Source organism: Myxine glutinosa, chromosome 2, assembly GCF_964187855.1.
Source record: "Myxine glutinosa chromosome 2, kmMyxGlut1.1, whole genome shotgun sequence".
Classification (NCBI taxonomy): domain Eukaryota; kingdom Metazoa; phylum Chordata; class Myxini; order Myxiniformes; family Myxinidae; genus Myxine; species Myxine glutinosa.
Genome location: NC_136262.1, coordinates 179,927,586 through 179,945,957, shown reverse-complemented (window position 1 = coordinate 179,945,957; position 18,372 = coordinate 179,927,586). Strand labels below are relative to the sequence as shown.

Here is an 18,372-nt window from a genome sequence, read left to right as displayed (position 1 = left end):
TCCTGTGTCATGATTTGTTGAATAGGCACAGGCATTTTGAGATGAGCTTCGATAGTGCACAACCTTCTAAAGTCTTCTCGGTATGTAGCTTGACGGAGATGTCGATTGAACCACCCCCGCTGTTCCCATGCCTAACCCCCTAATTGTCGCCCTATAACTGTGAAGTCTAGGCGATATTCGTGCCCTGATACACAATTTATTGCCGACGAGACCAAGCGGCTTCTAAACGAGGGTATAATCGAGCCTAGTAGCTCGCGTTGGAGGGCTCAGGTGCTCATCTATCTATCTTCTATATATATAAAAGAAAGTTTTTGTTTGTTTGTTTGTTTGTCTGCACGCGCTAATCTCCTGAATGGTAAAAGATAGGAGGAAACCTCTGAAACAAAAAATGTCGGGATGGGCCCCGGGAAGGTTATAGGCTAGGTGGCGAGGCCGGTCGAGGCCCACCTTGGCCGGGCTGGGCCCATTTCGCAATTAAAAGCTGAGCTGAATTATAGTAGTCAATCTTCTTCGGCCACGAGTAAAAGCTGAATTATAGTAGTAAATTCATTCAAAAAGAACCCGGACAACGCCGGGTGCTTTCGGCTAGTTGTCATTAACCCTAATCACCGGAAGCATATGGTCATTGACTATTCTCAGACGATCAATCGCTTTACCCAACTTGACGCCTACCCACTACCCAAGATGGATGACATGGTCAGAGAGGTATATATCTACTGGGTATTCAGCACCTTGGACCTCCAAAGTGCGTACCACCACATACCCATCAGGGAGAATGATCGACCTTACACCGCTTCCGAATCTGGTCAATGACTGTATCAGTTTCATAGAATTCCCTTCGGCATCACTAACGGGGTTCGTGTTTCCAACGGGTGATGGATGACATTTTAACGAGGGAACAACTGAAAGATGTTTTCGTCTTTGTCTATGTTTGTCTATGTAAATGCTGTAAAGGCACTGGAGGATGTAATTTATTTATTTGGCATGGGGGTGGTGTACTTTGAATGTATCTGTACTTGTTGTACACTGCTCCTTTCCTATGCCATCTCCTGGCGCTGCATAACGTTATTGCCGGGCACCGAAGGGGGCTCGGCAATGACGCACGCTGAAAGGGAGTACTCAGTTTTCACTCCGGTTGTTTGTTTTCTTTCTTGTTTTCTTTCTTGTTTTCTTGTTTGTCAGGGCAATATCTCAGCCATCCTTTTTAAGCTAGGAAGCTGAAATTTGGGCACAATAGTGAGTAAATACTTTTTAAAAAACGGTATTTTTTGTTTTTTGATTAATCAAAAAACGGTAATTGATGAGTTACTTAATTATTATTGATAAATTAAGTACTTATACATTTCCTTTCTCTTCTGGGAATTATTTCAGGCACCTTTTAAGTTAGGAAGCTGATATTTGGACATGACAATGACCAAGTGATTTGGCTGTAAAGGGTATTTTTGATTTATTGATTCATCAATTCATCGATTAATTATTTAATTATTCGATTAATGACTTAATTGATTAATTTTTTTACAGTTACAGATTCGGATGAAATGGTGGTGGTTTACGTATTCTATTAGCCAATTGATAAACTATTGCATTTTTTTATGATTATGATTTATTTATTTTCATTATTAATCATTTATTTATTTTATTTCTCATCTGGGAAATATCTCAGGCACCATTTGAGCTAGGAAGCTGATATTTGGACATGACAATGACCAAGTGATTTGGCTGTTCAGGGTATTTTTGATTTATTGATTAATCAATTCATCGATTAATTATTTATTGATTAATAAATTAATTATTGAATTTTTTCAATTAATGGCATATTTAATTAATTTTCAAAAAGTTACAGCTTTGGATGAAGCACTGGTGGTTTATGTAAAACTATGTAAAACATCTATTAAGCTGGAATTTGAAAAATGTATCAACCACATTTGTTATGCATAACATTCAATCACGTAAAACACTCGATATGTCAATTTTTCAAAATTACCAAGTTGCTTTTTCCATTGCAACTGTTATTTATTTGTATTTCGCAAGTATCATGCTATGCATGACATCTTTTTTGTTTTATTTGTTTCTTGGTCCTTAGGGTGGCCATGGCAGAATGCTTAGCAGCAGTGTTACAGCATGAGCAGCTGATCATCTTCAAAAAGTTATCCTGTTACTAAGTGTGTGTTTGCTAAATTATGTTCCCACTAAGGATGGCCCTTTCACGGAGCTTGTAAGAAAACATGAATAGCACAAGCAGATCATTACAGAATTAAGTGAGACAGAGATAAACAAAGCGAAAGTAAAAATTAGTTCAAGGTGAAAACCTACCTCTTGTGTTGTGGGGATCAATTATCATATTTTCTGGTTTCCATACCGGGGCAACTGCGAAGAATGATGACGTCAGGGAGGGTAAATATTGAGTATTGGAGAGGATAGGGGTACAAGAATAAGACATTTTCAAAATAAGGTTAACGGTATTTCCAGCCACACAAATGAAAAGCAAAACTATTTAGAGCTTCGATGATGTCACAATTAAGTACATGGATTCTCGGATATAATTATTTCTTTCAGATTCAATTAACTACTGAAGTAATCAGTAATAACTTTCAGTAATCTTCATCCTGATGAAGCAGCACAAGCACAGAAGGAAGGTAGGAACTGTCCTTTAACATCAATATGTATACACAACATGTATACACAACTGTGTATATATACACATATACTAATGGTACCTCCTGACCTCAAAGGAGACCATTAGTCACAGATCATGTCTCACTCAGCAAACCGCAAGAAACAAACGTGTCTGCCACACACATTTGTTTCCGCCAATGCAAACCAAGAAACCAGAAGGCACTGGATTGGGTGGATATATAAATCAAAAATATATAACCATCCTATCAAATGAGCCTCAGGTTGATAAAAGGCAAACCCTCCTTTAATCCTGTTCCACCGTCCTCTCCCCCAATCCCTTTGGGCAAGAACGGTTCCCATTACCAATACACACACACAATGTTCAACCAAAGATGTACACTGACCCGATGTCGTGACTCTGACGTCATGTGCATAAATTATTCCAACACATCACCTCCAAACTAGGAGGCATCAGGGTGGTTCTCAAGCCTTTTCAGACTTCATTAAAGTCTGACTTATTTATTTAAATATTGAGATTTAAAGCCTATGGTCATGAATAGCCAAGCGCAGGCATATATGTACAGCCAAGAGCAGGCATATATGTACAGCCAAGAGCAGGCATATATGTACAGCCAAGAGCAGGCATATATGTACAGCCAAGAGCAGGCATACATGTACAGCCAAGAGCAGGCATATATGTACAGCCAAGAGCAGGCATATATATATATATATATATATATATATATATATATATATATATATATATGTATATATATATATACACCTATAAAAGACAAAATGGGGGGGGGGGCATGGGGGCGGGATACCATAGGCTACGTGGTCATGGCTTCGTGCAGGAGTGTGGGAGGCAGTGTGGACGCACAAGTTCTCTTTGTAAATGTGTCCTGTGCAGTGCCACCTAGTGGTGGTGGCAGAGGATATTACAACTCCCTTTTCACCTGGGCAACGCTGAGGTTAAAGCACTCTTCGCACGGGTGAATGAATTTTGGCAAATCGGACGACTAAGTGGTCCGTCAGCGAATGACGGATAGGCCCGGCTAGTATATGTATATGTATGTGTGTGTGTGTGTGTAAATATATATACATATATATATTGTTACGGTTCTCTACGCCACCCTTAATCCCCTTATCAAGGGGGGGGATTAATCCCCTTGTCTTTCTGGGCTTGGTGGAACCGAGACTTGAGACGTCCCTCTCGGACACACGCGGAGTAGGGTTTCGGGACTACTTCTCGCTCGTACCTAATTCCCCGCACTGCCCTGGGAGCGAGGAAACAATCCTCGCACGAACCATGTGTGATGCGAGTACGCCGAGCGGATTGCGTACACGTGGTCCGCGCAGTCTTAATTAGTGGAACCCGATTGGAGTGATCTTATTCGTGCCACGCTTAGTTAAATGAGGAAACCACAGGAACGATCGAATCAGGAAGAAAGGAAGAACAAAAGGGTTTAATTATTCCCACACGTATATACAAGTTCAAGGACGAAGAGACACAGAGTAGCCTTAAGCAGTCTTAACTTATCCCTTGGACAATGGGCCCGTCTCACACTCACACAGGGAATTGCAGATGGGTAGCTGTTCCCCAACGTGTCCACGTCGTCGTCCAGAGACGGCCTCCGTCCGGCTCTCCACGGTCCCCGGCACGTCCCGCGAAGATGGTGGCAGGCGAAGGCAGGGGCTCGTAGCGCATCTCCCGAACAAGCAGATGATGGGGCGGAATGGAAAAGGACGGACTTAGCGCGGCTGGCAGTTACTCAGCCGTTCTCACTCGCGCGTCTCAAATGCACGGTATTCGGTTCAAGCGCGTCTGGCTGCGGCCGCGTATCTGTACCGCTCTCGTGCAAGTGCATGAAGTTCATCAAGTTCATCAACTGCGGCGAGTTCTCCTTTGCTCTCGGCTTTCCCGCGCTAGTCCTTTATCTTTCTCTCTCGCAGCAAGTCCTCTGCTGTAAGTCCTGCGTTCCTCTGCGAGTCCTCTCGAGGGCTTCGTTTGCCGCAAGTCCTCTTGAGGGCTTTCGCGCAGCCGGTTTTATAGCTACGCCCCCCGAACCTTCTGGAACTCACTCGAACCTTCTCACCAGCCCTCTGACGCCACGCCGCCGTCACCACGTCTGAGCTCTGATTGGCGGCTCGTGCTTACCGTCATCGCTTCTGCCGCTCCACCCTCGACTCCGCCCCGACCTTCCTAGGCCTGCCTCGTGTTAACTCACCCAATGAACAACCAACGTTTAGCAAAATGGTTCGAGCCTACGGATGTAGAATGATCGGTAGAAGTAGCGCCTATTCTCCTGGCTCCTACTCAACGCAGAACTAACAAAGGAAAAGGACTAAGCTTACAAATACTAAGACATAACTACACTATCGCGAGGCTACATGTTGCTTGTGTGACTAACTATGGGGGGCAAACTTTAACCTTTATTAGGCTCACTTGACAGACTCAAAACCGCAACAATATATATATATATATATATATATATATATATATATATATATATATATATATATATATATATATATATATATATATATACATATATATATATACATATATATATATATATATATATATATATATATATATATATATATATATATATATTGTACGTATATACATATATATATATATATATATATATATATATATATATATATATATATATATATATATATATATATATATATATATATACAGACTTGGCATTTAATATGGAATATATTTTTTTCCTTGACTTGGGTTTACTTTCTTAACTCAGTATATCAATCTGGTGAGTTTCTTTTACACTTTGGTGATTTATTTGTTAAAAGAACCATGTCACTGATTGTCTGTCGCAGCAAGAAGTCAACAACAGGATTATATCACAGGTGGCGTGGCAAAATGTACGGACAGGTGCATTTGATGATTGGCTTCACAGTCAGGTATACAAGGGTTGTTGCATTCTGTATTAGTGGAAAACAACTGCTGCACGTCTCCAAAAGTTATTGCCGCTACCTCTGGAGATGGTCCGTCAACTCGACAATGCTGTTTGTCATGGAGTGGTGGCTTTACGAAATTACGGCATGAAACAGCGTGCTATTGCTCGGCAGTATGGCATCACTCAAGGTCAGGTGTCAAAGATCCTGAAACGAAATGCTCAGAGGGGTGTCCCTAATCCAATACCGAGGCCAGGACGTCCCCGCAGAACCACAAGGAGGGATGATCGCCAGCTGCACCGGTTAGTCCGCAATGGCCGTACCAAGTCAGCTAATCGGCTTAGGGCTGAGTGGCAGCAACTGACAAATGTGCCTGTATCCAGAAGGCTAGTCAACCAATGACTGGTTCAAGCAGGCTATCGTGCCAGGCGTCCCCTGAGAAAGCCATGCCTGACCAGACAACACCGCCAGCGCCGATTGCAGTGGGCCAGAGAGCACCGTCAATGGCAGCCAGGACACTGGAATCACGTGACCTTCAGTGACGAGTCTAGATTTCTGGTCTATCGTCAAGATGGCCGCATCCGAGTGCACAGACAAGTGCATGAAGCCTACAACAAAGATTGTATAGTGCCAAGAGTCCAAGCTGGAGGTGGTGGGTGACCGTTTGGGCTGCTTTTCATGCAGGGGGCAAAACTGACCTGGTTGTTCTGAATGGAAACCTGAACCAGTTCAAGTACAGGGCCATTCTGGAAGAAACATTGCTTCCATTTGCTTGTGCAGCCTTTCGAGGAAACTTTGTCTTCCAAGATGACAATGCACGGCCTCATCGTGCTCGCATGATCCAACACTTTCTTGCTGACCGTGGTGTAGAGCATATGGAGTGGCCTGCCATGTCCCCGGATATGAATCCGATAGAGAACTTGTGGGCAGAATTAACGCGTCAAATCGACCACTTTGACCAGCAGCCGACCTCTGTGCGTGAATTGCAGCAGGCTTTTGTCACTGCATGGCAAGCGATTCCTGTCCAAACCTTGGCAAATCTCGTGAACAGCATGCCTCAACGTGTACGTGCTCTCCTGAATGCTCGTGGGGGTTACACGAAGTACTGAACTGTAATTTTACTGTCCGTAATCCCAGTTGTAATTTAACTTTTGTTTTTGTTAAAAAAAAAATTGGCTAATGTGTAAAATAAAGAGATACTTCTGGAAAACGTACAGAAGTTTAACACAGTACTGTCCATGAATTGAGTTCGATATCAGTTTACATCACTTTCAAGGATCAATTTATTTGTTTCAAAATGTCAAATGTGGTTTTTGTTTCTTTTAAAGGTCACATTAACAAAATCTAGAATAATTTCAACATAATTCCAATGAACTTTTGGTTCTAAGACATCTTGAAAAGTATGTTCACCCCCACAAAAAAAATATTCCATATTAAATGCCAAGTCTGTATATGTTCCATAATGGTCTTACATGAGTGTACGATCAAGCGCTACATGTTGGGCCACCTTACTTTATTGTTAATAATGTCACAGAAACTGAACTGGACAATGGGGTTTCAATGTACAGGAACAATGCAACAAGGTGATGAATGGTATATATATATAGAATTTGAAGTATTTTTCCTCGCAGACTTTTGTAACAGTGTAACATAATCAGTTCATTGATTCCAATTTCTTTTTGTACTTTTAAATTTCGTCTTACCATGAGAAAAGAAAGCGAAACAGAACAATAATGTCTGGAGAGCAATAAAACATATTGTCGCGCGGACCCTTTGGTTAAGACCAGGGACCGCGGAAGACCAGAACGGCTTTAACGGAGGCGACGATCAATACAGATTGTGCTATCAAACGTGGGAAGAGAAGAAGGGAAGAGGAAGAAGCGGGAGCACGTAACTGTGGAAGGGGAACAAACTCAAACGGCCCAAGATTTGCAGGGAATGGAAAATAATACAAGGGTTTACAGGGAAACGTGACGATAAATCTAATTCCTAAATTGGGATCCCACACACCAGACTCAACAACAGGACACAGGAACGAATTAATAAAAGAACACGTCATGTAATTGTGAATGTGGTGCGTCTTAACTGTCCGTCGTCTTGTCCATCCAAAGCGGCTCCAAACTCCAGCGCGGAGAAATCCTCCGTCCGCCACGCACGCTTCGCTTGGCCCCGAGCCACTGCCCTCACCGTTTGCACACGAGGTCCCGTTCACCACTCTAAGCTTCAGAAGCACTGAGCACCGCTCCAAGCACCATGAGTGAACCATCAGCCCGATGAGGAGAAGCGCAGGGACCAACAGATCTCGTACAGCGCCAATAGACCAGCGAAGAAGAACGGCAAAAGGGGAGAGAGGGCCAAAGGAGAGCAATTGTGACTGCACGCTATCAAAACCCAAGAGCTGCTGCTCCAAGCCAAGCGCGCCAATGTCGTGCAGCACCCCCTTTTATGGCCTGGCCTGTGACGTCGGTCTCGGCGTGCTCTCTGATTGGTCGAGTGCTTTCCGCACTGGTACTGCTCGACCCCCTCCCTGCCCAGCCAACCGTCCTCCCGCGCGTGGCCCCCGGCCTTTCCACGAGGCTGTTCCAGGCCAGCTGGAGGTGTAGCCGGCTGCGGCCCATGCCGCGGTCCCCTGAACTGGCCCCCTGTCCGTTTTCTTCCGAAGTCCTTGTCAGGGAAGGGAATTTAATTACTGTGTGCAATAAAGGGCCTATCTAAGTGTCTACAGGTGTGCATTGCCATAAGGGACAAAGGTTTGATCACCAGGTGTGACACACAAGGGCTGTTATCTTTAATCCCTACAACTACCTAGCACACGAACATCCTGGTATGTTCACAGGTATACTCCTTAACCGACAAACCGGACTAAACACACAGAACTTATTACAGGGCAGATTCCTTATCACGACAGACGAAGCATGTTGCCTATTCAGATCTACCTGACTCTAGATATTGCTCTACCCCACCGACATAACAATATTTTACTCACAGGTACTCCATAAATGTGTTGCTTAGTCTCTGCGCAACTCACCTTGTTCTGTCGATAATGATTTGAACAGCAATGACGTCACTTCTGGCTCTGGTTCAATGGTTGAAATTCCAGAACCTTCTGGAAATAAACAGATAAGTACAAAAAATAGTGTCTGGAAATAATTTCCAAGGAAAAATCTGAGAATGAAAATGAAAACCAAATAGCAGATAACACTGACCAAATAGCAGATTTGTGAACCTTTTGGTTACCCAGTATGAGCCATGACGTACAGTCTTTACTATTTCACTCCAACCATCTCACCTAATGGACCATTTCTCCCATTTTGCCTCTTTCTACATAACAAGTAACTTAATTTTGTTGTCTTTTTCCTTTTTGTTAAATCCGTTAATTATTTTGCTTCTCTTTCTTTCTCTACCATCATTTCTACCTCTACTCACCTGATGAAACATTAATTCTCACCAATATTAGTCCTATTACACTCTTACTCAAATTACCACTCCACCTTCCGTCTCTTCAATTCCAAAGATTGGGTTGATAGTTGTCATAAGGATAGCAGTAGAAGCAAAGGTTGTAGTTGCAATGGTAGTCGTGGCAATGGTTGTAGTGGCAATGGCTGTTGTGGTGACAGCAGTGGTTGGGATAAGTGTGGTTTGGGGCATTCGTCGGGCAATATTCATGCCCAGAAGAGGTCTTCCCTCTGGAGCTTGAAGAAGTTGTCCTCCTGGCCCCAACAGCGGGAGTCCATCTCGGCCATGACCAATTACAGGTAAGCCCTGGGGTGTCAGCAGGATGGTCCCACCCACGGCTGTGCAACAAGGACAGGCAAAAAAGAACAAAAATGGGGGAGCAAAAAGGAACACGGAAAAAATAGCATTAGTGGACCTTTCTGTAGATGCTACAATCAAAAGTAACTAAACACCAAGATTGTTTAAAAAAAAACTTTCCCAGCAACTTTGTGATTTAGAACCATAAATCTCCCCCGGATTCATGGTGCAGGAACGATGGTATTAATATCCAATAACAAAAGGCAAGATTAAAATCAGATGTTTTAAATAAACATCCCTGCTTATTGCCAATGTGAAGAATTTATTTGGCATGTGGTGAGTTGGACAAGTTTTTCTCACGTCCACTTCATCGGTCAACATGTCTTTTTAAGAAGGTTGGAATTCTTGGTGTCTTGGGCTGTCGGGAACACTCAGCCATCATATGGAAAACTGTGCAACAATTATTTTGGGTTTCCCAGTGATGCGCAGTCTCCCGAGCCAGTATTTTGGGAAATGCATCACATGGTTTCCAACACACCATCAAATGGTGGTAAAAGCTACAAAATTGGCAGTAAAATGGGGTGTCCATTTTCTCCAGTGTCCATGCAGCCTCCAAAGCTAGACACGATTGGGGTTCCTCCGTTGTACAAAGTCCTTCCTTGGCACACCTGAACTCCTAACCACATACAAGGCTTTCATCCACAGCTTGACGGAGTACTGCTCTTCCCTCTGGGCCGGCTCCTCTGCCTCACGTCTTGCTCCGCTTGACGCCATGGAAATCAAAGCCTTCAAGATCATTGGAATCTCTCGCGAAGAAGCTGAGTCTTTGGGCCTATCACTTCGCCATTGTCGTGCATTGCCACATTGTAAATGGGCACACTGTCTTCTTCCACCTCATTTCTGGTCTTCCATCATCTGCACTCTCCGTGCTCTGTCCCCCCTCAAGTATCTGCAGAAAGCACGTGGTCCACCAGCATCCCCTTCCTAGTGAAACTGCCAAAATCAAGAACCACAGCTCACCTTCACTCATTTATTCTTCTTTTTGTCTTGCCTGTGGAATCACCTTACACATTCTCTTTAATCTCATCCTTCACTCGGGGTCTTCAAATCAGCTGTTCACCACCATCTCTTATCTTCCCCCATCCAAAACCTTGATCTTTTCTACCCCCATTAATCTGCCCAAAATCCACCTCCTTAAAATTCCATTTTCTTTCCTGAAAGTCCTTGGTGTCCATCTTGTTTATCCCGTGTACCTTGCCACAGCCCTCTCTCTCTCTCTACCACAGATCTCCCTATGTCCCTGTTCTCTACTGTTGTTGTGCTTCCCTCTCTCTTCCCCTCTTATCTCCCGTTATTTCTCTTGTATGTAATTTGACTTTTTCAATTGTTATTTCTCTTGTATAGAATTAGACTTTTTCCATTGTTATTTCTCTTGTATGGAATTTGACTTTTTCCATTGTTATTTCTCCTGTATGGAATTTGAATATTTTCATTGTTATTTCTCTTGTATGGAATCTGAATTTTTCCATTGTTATTTCTCTTGTATGGAATTTGACTTTTCCCATTGTTATTTCTCTTGTATGTAATTTTAGTTTTTCCATTATTATTTCTCTTGTATGTCATTTGAATTTTTTCATTGTTGTTTCTCTAGTATGTAATTTGACTTTTTCCATTGTTATTTATCTTGTATGGAATTTGAATATTTTCATTGTTATTTCTCTTGTATGGAATTTGACTTTTTCCATTGTTATTTCTCTTGTATGGAATTTGAATATTTTCATTGTTATTTCTCTTGTATGGAATTTGACTTTTTCCATTGTTATTTCTCTAGTATGTAATTTGACTTTTTCCATTGTTATTTCTCTTGTATGTAATTTTAGTTTTTCCATTATTATTTATCTTGTATGTAACTTGAATTTTTTCATTGTTATTTCTCTGGTATGTAATTTGACTTTTCCATTGTTATTTCTCTTGTATGTTATTTGACCTTTTCCATTGTTATTTCTCTTGTATGTAGTTTGACTTTTTCCATTGTTATTTCTATCTTACTATAATTCACCAAATGTCCGTCCGTCTGTCTGTCTGTCTGTCTGTCTGTTCGAAGGTACCGCAAAAACTGCTGAACCGATCTCAACGATATTTTGGGTGGATAATCCTGGGATCTCCAGGAGTAAAATAGGCTATGTAGTTTTCCCAATTTCAGCTTTAGTCTCCAGCATTCTCAGGTTTGGTCTCCCGCATAACAATCGCGTTCACATAACGTTCATTGTTCTCATTGTGACGATGTTGCTTTCCCGGGTGCCGCACAAACGGCTGCACCGATCGAACTCGGTGACCTCGGACAAAGACCTTTTATAAGGACACGGGTTGTTAGAGGACACGGGAGTACATACAACATCGGGAGTACTAACTGCACGGGTCTTCAGTATCAAGCTTAAATCTCTCATGGCGGATCTGAAGAGCGGAATGCTTGGAGAAATGATGGGCTACTTCGGCATGAAGGAGGATCAGAAACGTGGACTCCCACACTGCCACATCCTGCTGATACTTGCTCCCGCATCACGTTATTTTCCCGCGTGCCGCGCAAATGGCTGCACCGAAAGTGATTTAATGGATGTTTATATAAATCGTTTAAAAGAAAAAAAGCCTTCAATTTCTGATATTTAGCCTTTTCATTTGGGCCTCCCAATTGAAGCCCTGCCCATAGGGTGGGTACCGTTGCTCGTTCTATGTAATTTGACTTATTTCCATTGTTATTTCTCTTGTATGGAATTTGACTTTTTCCATTGTTATTTCTCTTGTATGGAATATGACTTTTTCCATTGTTATTTCTCTTGTATGTAATTTTAGTTTTTCCATTATTATTTATCTTGTATGTAATTTGAACTTTTTTCATTGTTATTTCTCTAGTATGTAATTTGACTTTTTCCATTGTTATTTCTCTTGTATGGAATTTGAATATTTTCATTGTTATTTCTCTTGTATAGAATTTGACTTTTTCCATTGTTATTTCTCTAGTATGTAATTTGACTTTTTCCATTATTTCTCTTGTATGTAATTTTAGTTTTTCCATTATTATTTCTCTTGTATGTAACTTGAATTTTTTCATTGTTATTTCTCTAGTATGGAATTTGACTTTTTCCATTGTTATTTCTCTTGTATGAAATTTGAATATTTTCATTATTATTTATCTTGTATGGAATTTGACTTTTTCCATTGTTATTTCTCTCGTATGTAATTTGACTTTTTCCATTGTTATTTCTCTTGTATGGAATTTGACTTTTTCCATTGTTATTTCTCTTGTATGTAATTTTAGTTTTTCCATTATTATTTCTCTTGTATGTAATTTGAATTTTTTCATTGTTATTTCTCTTGTATGTAATTTGAATTTTTTCATTGTTATTTCTCTTGTATGGAATTTGACTTTTTCCATTGTTATTTCTCTTGTATGGAATTTGAATTTTTCCATTGTTATTTCTCTTGTATGTTATTTGAATTTTTTCATTGTTATTTCTCTAGTATGTAATTTCACTTTTTTCATTGTTATTTCTCTTGTATGTAATTTGAATTTTTTCATTGTTATTTCTCTTGTATGGAATTTGACTTTTTCCATTGTTATTTATCTTGTATGTGATTTGACTTTTTCTATTGTTATTTCCATTCTATGTAATTTGACTTTTGCATTGTTATTTCTCTTGCATGTATTTTGACTTTTCAATTGTCATTTCTCTTGTATGCAATTTGACTTTTTCAATTGTTATTTCTCTTGTATGTAATTTGACTTTTTCCATTGTTATTTCTCTTGCATGTAATTTGACTTTTCCATTGTTATTTCTCTTGTATGTAATTTGACTTTTCCATTGTTATTTATGTTGTATGTAAGTTGACTTTTTCCATTGTTATATCTATTCTCTGTAATTTGACTTTTCCATTGTTATTTCTCTTGTATGTAATTTGACTTTTCAATTGTTATTTCTCTTGTATGTAATTTGACTTTTTCCATTGTTATTTCTCTTGTATGTAATTTGACTTTTCCATTGTTTTTTTTTTTTTTTTTTTTTTTTTGTATACAAGATCGAGGCTCGTGAAAGAGCTAACATTAAACACACAAAAAGACAAACCGACACACAAAACACAAAAAACAAGGGGAGCGGCAGACAAGATGGGGAGAGAGGGGGAAGGACACAAACACAACATTTGAGAGCAGGGACATCAGGAGGACTTGGGGGGAGGTGGGAGAGGAATAAAACATATGAACACTGCAAGGTCTGTTGTATTTAAGTTGACTTTTTCCATTGTTATATCTATTCTCTGTAATTTGACTTTTTTCCATTGATATTTGTTTTTTTGCAATTTGACTGTACTCTACTTTATCCTTATCACATTTCATTTTTTTTATTTTTGTTTTTAACTTGACCAACTGCTTTTTACTTTGTTCAGCACTTTGAGATTTTTTTCTATTTGAAAAGTGTGATATAAATAAAATGTATTATAACATTATTTTTATTGTTATTATTAAAATTATTACAACTTCCAGACACTTCTCTCTCACTTCTTATGGAGCCATCTCGATCAGTCATGATGTGGATCCGCTCTCCATCTTCATCTACGATTGGCTTCCGGTTTGCATCCAGTACCAAACGTTGTTTCAAGTCCACAATCTGCCAATCGCAGGCAACTCAGTAACATCACCACCAACATCATTGTTTCCTATTGCACCCTACTACTACAACGTGCTGCATAGACAAAAGCAGGCAATTAGCTGGGAAAGAAAGGAGAAGGGGCAACAGGATCAACGGAAGGAGCTCAAAGAAACATCAAATGGAAGCGGCACTGGGTTGGCATCTTGGAGGTCATGGGGTTAAATATAACTGATGGTTGTAGTGTTAAAGACTTGCATTCTAAGGTTCTGGAAACTGAATTAACATTTGATTGGAACAGACAATTACAGTGGCAGGTGAAAAGTAAAAGGTAAATTCAAACTGCTTTGAGACCAGGAAAATAATGATTGGTGGAGCAGAGGTTAGTTATTTGAGGAAGCATAACTGGTGAGTTGGAACTCTCACCATCCAACACCTTGCTTTCATTCATCAAATTGCTTTATGTGGAATGGGGAAGGACAATTCAAAGCAAGTGATGGTGAGGTGGTATGCACCTCTGGTCGGTGAGCAGTTTCATTGCATGGGTGTGAGGCCCAGGTGTTTCAACTATAGAGTCACCATTTTGAAATGACCTCGTGTCTTGTACTTTCATCTGACGGTCATTATAGGGTGTGAGCTGAGTCATTCTATCGTTCAAATCCATGACGTACCTCATGCGAATAAGTGCATTTCATTTTGAACATTAGATCAGTATATATGTATCAAGTCTAAATCTGCAGTTCCACACTCAATATTCCATCACAAAAGGTGATTATTTAGTCCGAAGACACAATCACTATTTGATATTCGGGCTGGTCTGATCACTCAGTGCTACGTCAACATCGACCAATCAGAAAGAGGCGGATGAATTTACAGCACACTTTTATTTTCGTCACGTAATTCCTGCCTACTTGGATTTTTTTTTTTTTTTTTTGGTATACTGAATCGAGGCTCGTGAAAGAGCTAACATTTATTTCACAAACAAATCAAACAGACAAACAAAATATATAAGAAGAGGGAGCGGTAGACAAGATGGGGAGAGAAGGGGAAGCACACAAACACAACATTTGAGAGCAGGGACATCGGGAGATGTGTGGGAGGGAGAGGGCTTGGGAGGGTGGAGGCGTGGGAAGGGGGGGGGGGGGGGGGGTTGGAGAAAGGAATGTAAACAATGCCGTGTCTGATACATTTTAATCTTGAATGTAAGATAGCCGTTTAGGTGATGGTTAATGTCTTTTCCCACATGCATTTTCTTGAGGGCATATATTTTTCTTGAGGGAAAAGGAAAGAATAAGACCCCAGATATGGACATCATCATCATCATCATCATCATCATCATCATGGTTCAGGCATCAGCATGCAACCAAAATATATTCAGTCAACTTGGCCAGAACTTCAATCTACCTGAACATCTGCGTCTGTTGCTCGAGCAATGTGTTTGTAAACTGTACGGACAGAAAATGTTTATCTGTGGGTGAAGCTCAATATCGTCTTTTTATGTCGGAGGAAATGAGGACCATTCTCTGCCTCCGACGAGTGATGCTTTGTGGGAGCATTGCCTTAGATCAAATTATCAAAGTGCAACCCACAAAAATGCCCTCGAGTTAATTTGCTCAAGGCCTCATGGGGATCGTGCTATTGGCCACGATCATGGCCTGCATCATTGTTCAACAATCTGTATTGTTTATCTGTTTGTTCCTACTTAAGTGATTGTTCCTATGGTTGCCTTATAAACAATCGACGTTTTATGGAGTTTGCCTGAAAAACACCATATTATTGTATTGCATCTTACTATAATTCACCAAATGTCTGTCTGTCCGTCTGTTCCCAGGTATCGCAAAAAAAGCTGAACCGATCGCAACAAAATTTTGGGTGGGTAATCCTGGGACCCCCTGGAGGAAAATAGGCTATATTATTTTTCTATTTTTTCCCCCATTTTCCAATTTTTCAAATTTTCCAGTTTTTCCAAACCCCCTGGAGTAAATAGGCTATATTGTTTTTCCAATTTTTCCCAATTTTCCAATTTTTCAGTTTTTCCAAACCCCCTGGAGTAAATAGGCTATATTGTTTTTCCAATTTTTCCCAATTTTCCAATTTTTCCAATTTTCCAGTTTTTCCAAACCCCCTGGAGTAAATAGGCTATATTGTTTTTCCAATTTTTCCAAAATTTTCCAGTTTTTCCAAACCCCCTGGAGTAAATAGGCTATATTGTTTTTCCAATTTTTCCCAACTTTCCAATTTTCCAGTTTTTCCAAACCCCCTGGAGTAAATAGGCTATATTGTTTTTCAATTTCTTCCCAATTTTCCAGTTTTTCCAATTTTCTAATTTTCAAGTTTTTCCAAACCCCCTGGAGTAAAATAGGCTATATTGTTTTTCAAAAATTTTCCCCAATTTTCACATATTTCAAATTTTCCAATTTTCCAGTTTTTCCAAACCCCCTGGAGTAAAATAGTTTTTTTGTTTACAACAACAACTATTGTTTTTCCAATTTTTTCCCCAATTTTTCCAATTTTCCAATTTTCCAGTTTTTCCAAACACGATGGAATAATATTTACTGATATGAACAGTGATGTGGCTTTTATTGGAATTCTACAAATACTGTTTAGATTTTGATGATTTGTGTGTGATATGATTTAACGGATGTTTCTATAAATTGTTTAAAATAAAAAAAAGCCTTCAATTTCTGATATTTTGCCTTTTCATTTGGGCCTCCCAATTAAAGCCCCGTCCGAAGGGCCGGTACCGTTGCTAGTAATGGAAAAATTCAGGACTCAAACAGTTAAACACTTACTCCTGGAAAATGGACATGTTTGCATCATCATTGCATCTTACCAGGGTTTTGCCTCCAGGAGCATGAATGACTCTCTCTTGCGTATCTGGAACATATGAAATAATCAGTAAAGGATTGGTGTGATCGGTTCATGGCAGATAGTGGCAGACAGTTCATGACAGTAAATACTTGTTTTTCAAACAAGTGATAGATAACATCTATTAACCTAAATTATAAAGGGTCACTGAACATCTGTCAAACCTACAGCAATTGAAACTCTTATTGTAACTTTCCTATAAACAGAGAGACACACACCTCTACCTCTGTGAAATTTGAAGACAACAGCATAGAATAAAAGGAAAAAACTAAACTAAGAATGATATTCTGAGAAACGGAGTGACGATTGGGCGACCAATACAATGTCAACAAATGATACAAATTTTCAACCCCAAAAAGCCAAGTATCTTCCGTAAGGATGGAAGAATGGTCTTCCAACAAACTACACATTGCTCTCCCACAAGTCAGGTTTAATCTATCTATATAATAATACCGTAAGGACTCGACTTTGTTATCCCTTTTACGCCACACCCAGTGACCCGATGCCCACGGCACTAATGCATTTTCCATCTACGAACCGCGCTCTTTGTTTATCACGTACAGCCATACTTGAAAAATCTGAATTCGCCGACTTTGGGACCCAAAAGCATCCGATTATCGGCCGATACGACACCATCTTACGACACCATCGTATTGGCGTCTGCTGGGCGAAGGCGATGCGAGCCGTCCGCTGATTGGACAGTCAAGTGGTGTGATGGGTGGTGTGAACCAAATGGTCTTTTTATTCCATTGAACATTTTAAATTAGGATATATAAGGAAACGTCTTTATCGTCATTTTAATAAAGTTAAATGGAGTGATGTTGCGATACTCGGGGTGCGTTGCATAAATCCTCGTAACTCAGAGAGGTGTAGCAGGTGGCGAGACGTAAGGAAGCTTTTTTATTCCCTTGAACATTTGAAATTAGGATATATAAGGAAACGTCTTTATCGTCATTTTAATAAAGTTAAATGGAGTGACGTTGCGATACTCGGGGTGCGTTGCATAAATCCTCGTAACTCAGAGAGGTGTAGCAGGTGGCGAGACGTAAGGAAGCTTAAAGATAACGAGCTGAAAACAGACGAACGATATCCCTTCCGTGGATGTTCCACGGGTTTCACGTCTTTATCGTCATTTTAGTAAAGTTAAATGGAGTGACGTTGCGATCAGTGAGTTGTATACGAAGAGATAAAAGGATGGCATTGACTTCGAGACGGTACGTGATAGTTGGCTGCGGCTGGCTGATGCCACGTTTTTTTTTCCTAAGTGCCATGGATGCTGATGGACATAATAAAGGTATCAGCTGATCTCTCATCATAAAATATTACGATTTCACCCATTTCACCCGATGGAAATGAACTGTTTCTTTGTTTGTCATTTCCTGTGCAATAATGTCAAATTGATAAGTCAGACATCCTTTTTTATTGACAGCTGCTCTCCTTTTCGATGGCATCGTCTATTGACATGCATGTTCTTCTTTCATATAATTTTACACATTCACAATCAGTATTTCAATTCTTGCAGACATTGGAAAGGAAGTTGACTCACAGGCCAACTCTCTGGCTC

The 18,372-nt window shown here is 40.2% G+C and overlaps 1 protein-coding gene across 1 annotated transcript in view; it reads right to left on the bottom strand.

Annotated features, from left to right (window-relative positions):
* Positions 1-18,372, bottom strand: part of LOC137421035 (uncharacterized) — a 97,717-nt gene that overhangs the window by 41,165 nt on the left and 38,180 nt on the right. The window contains exons 7-11 of the mRNA XM_068106689.2: positions 16,774-16,817; positions 13,853-13,961; positions 9,039-9,341; positions 8,576-8,653; positions 2,314-2,367 (exon numbers count right to left, since the gene is read on the bottom strand). Coding sequence (XP_067962790.2) covers positions 2,314-2,367; positions 8,576-8,653; positions 9,039-9,341; positions 13,853-13,961; positions 16,774-16,817 — 588 coding nt within the window. The remainder of the gene's footprint in view (positions 1-2,313; positions 2,368-8,575; positions 8,654-9,038; positions 9,342-13,852; positions 13,962-16,773; positions 16,818-18,372) is intronic.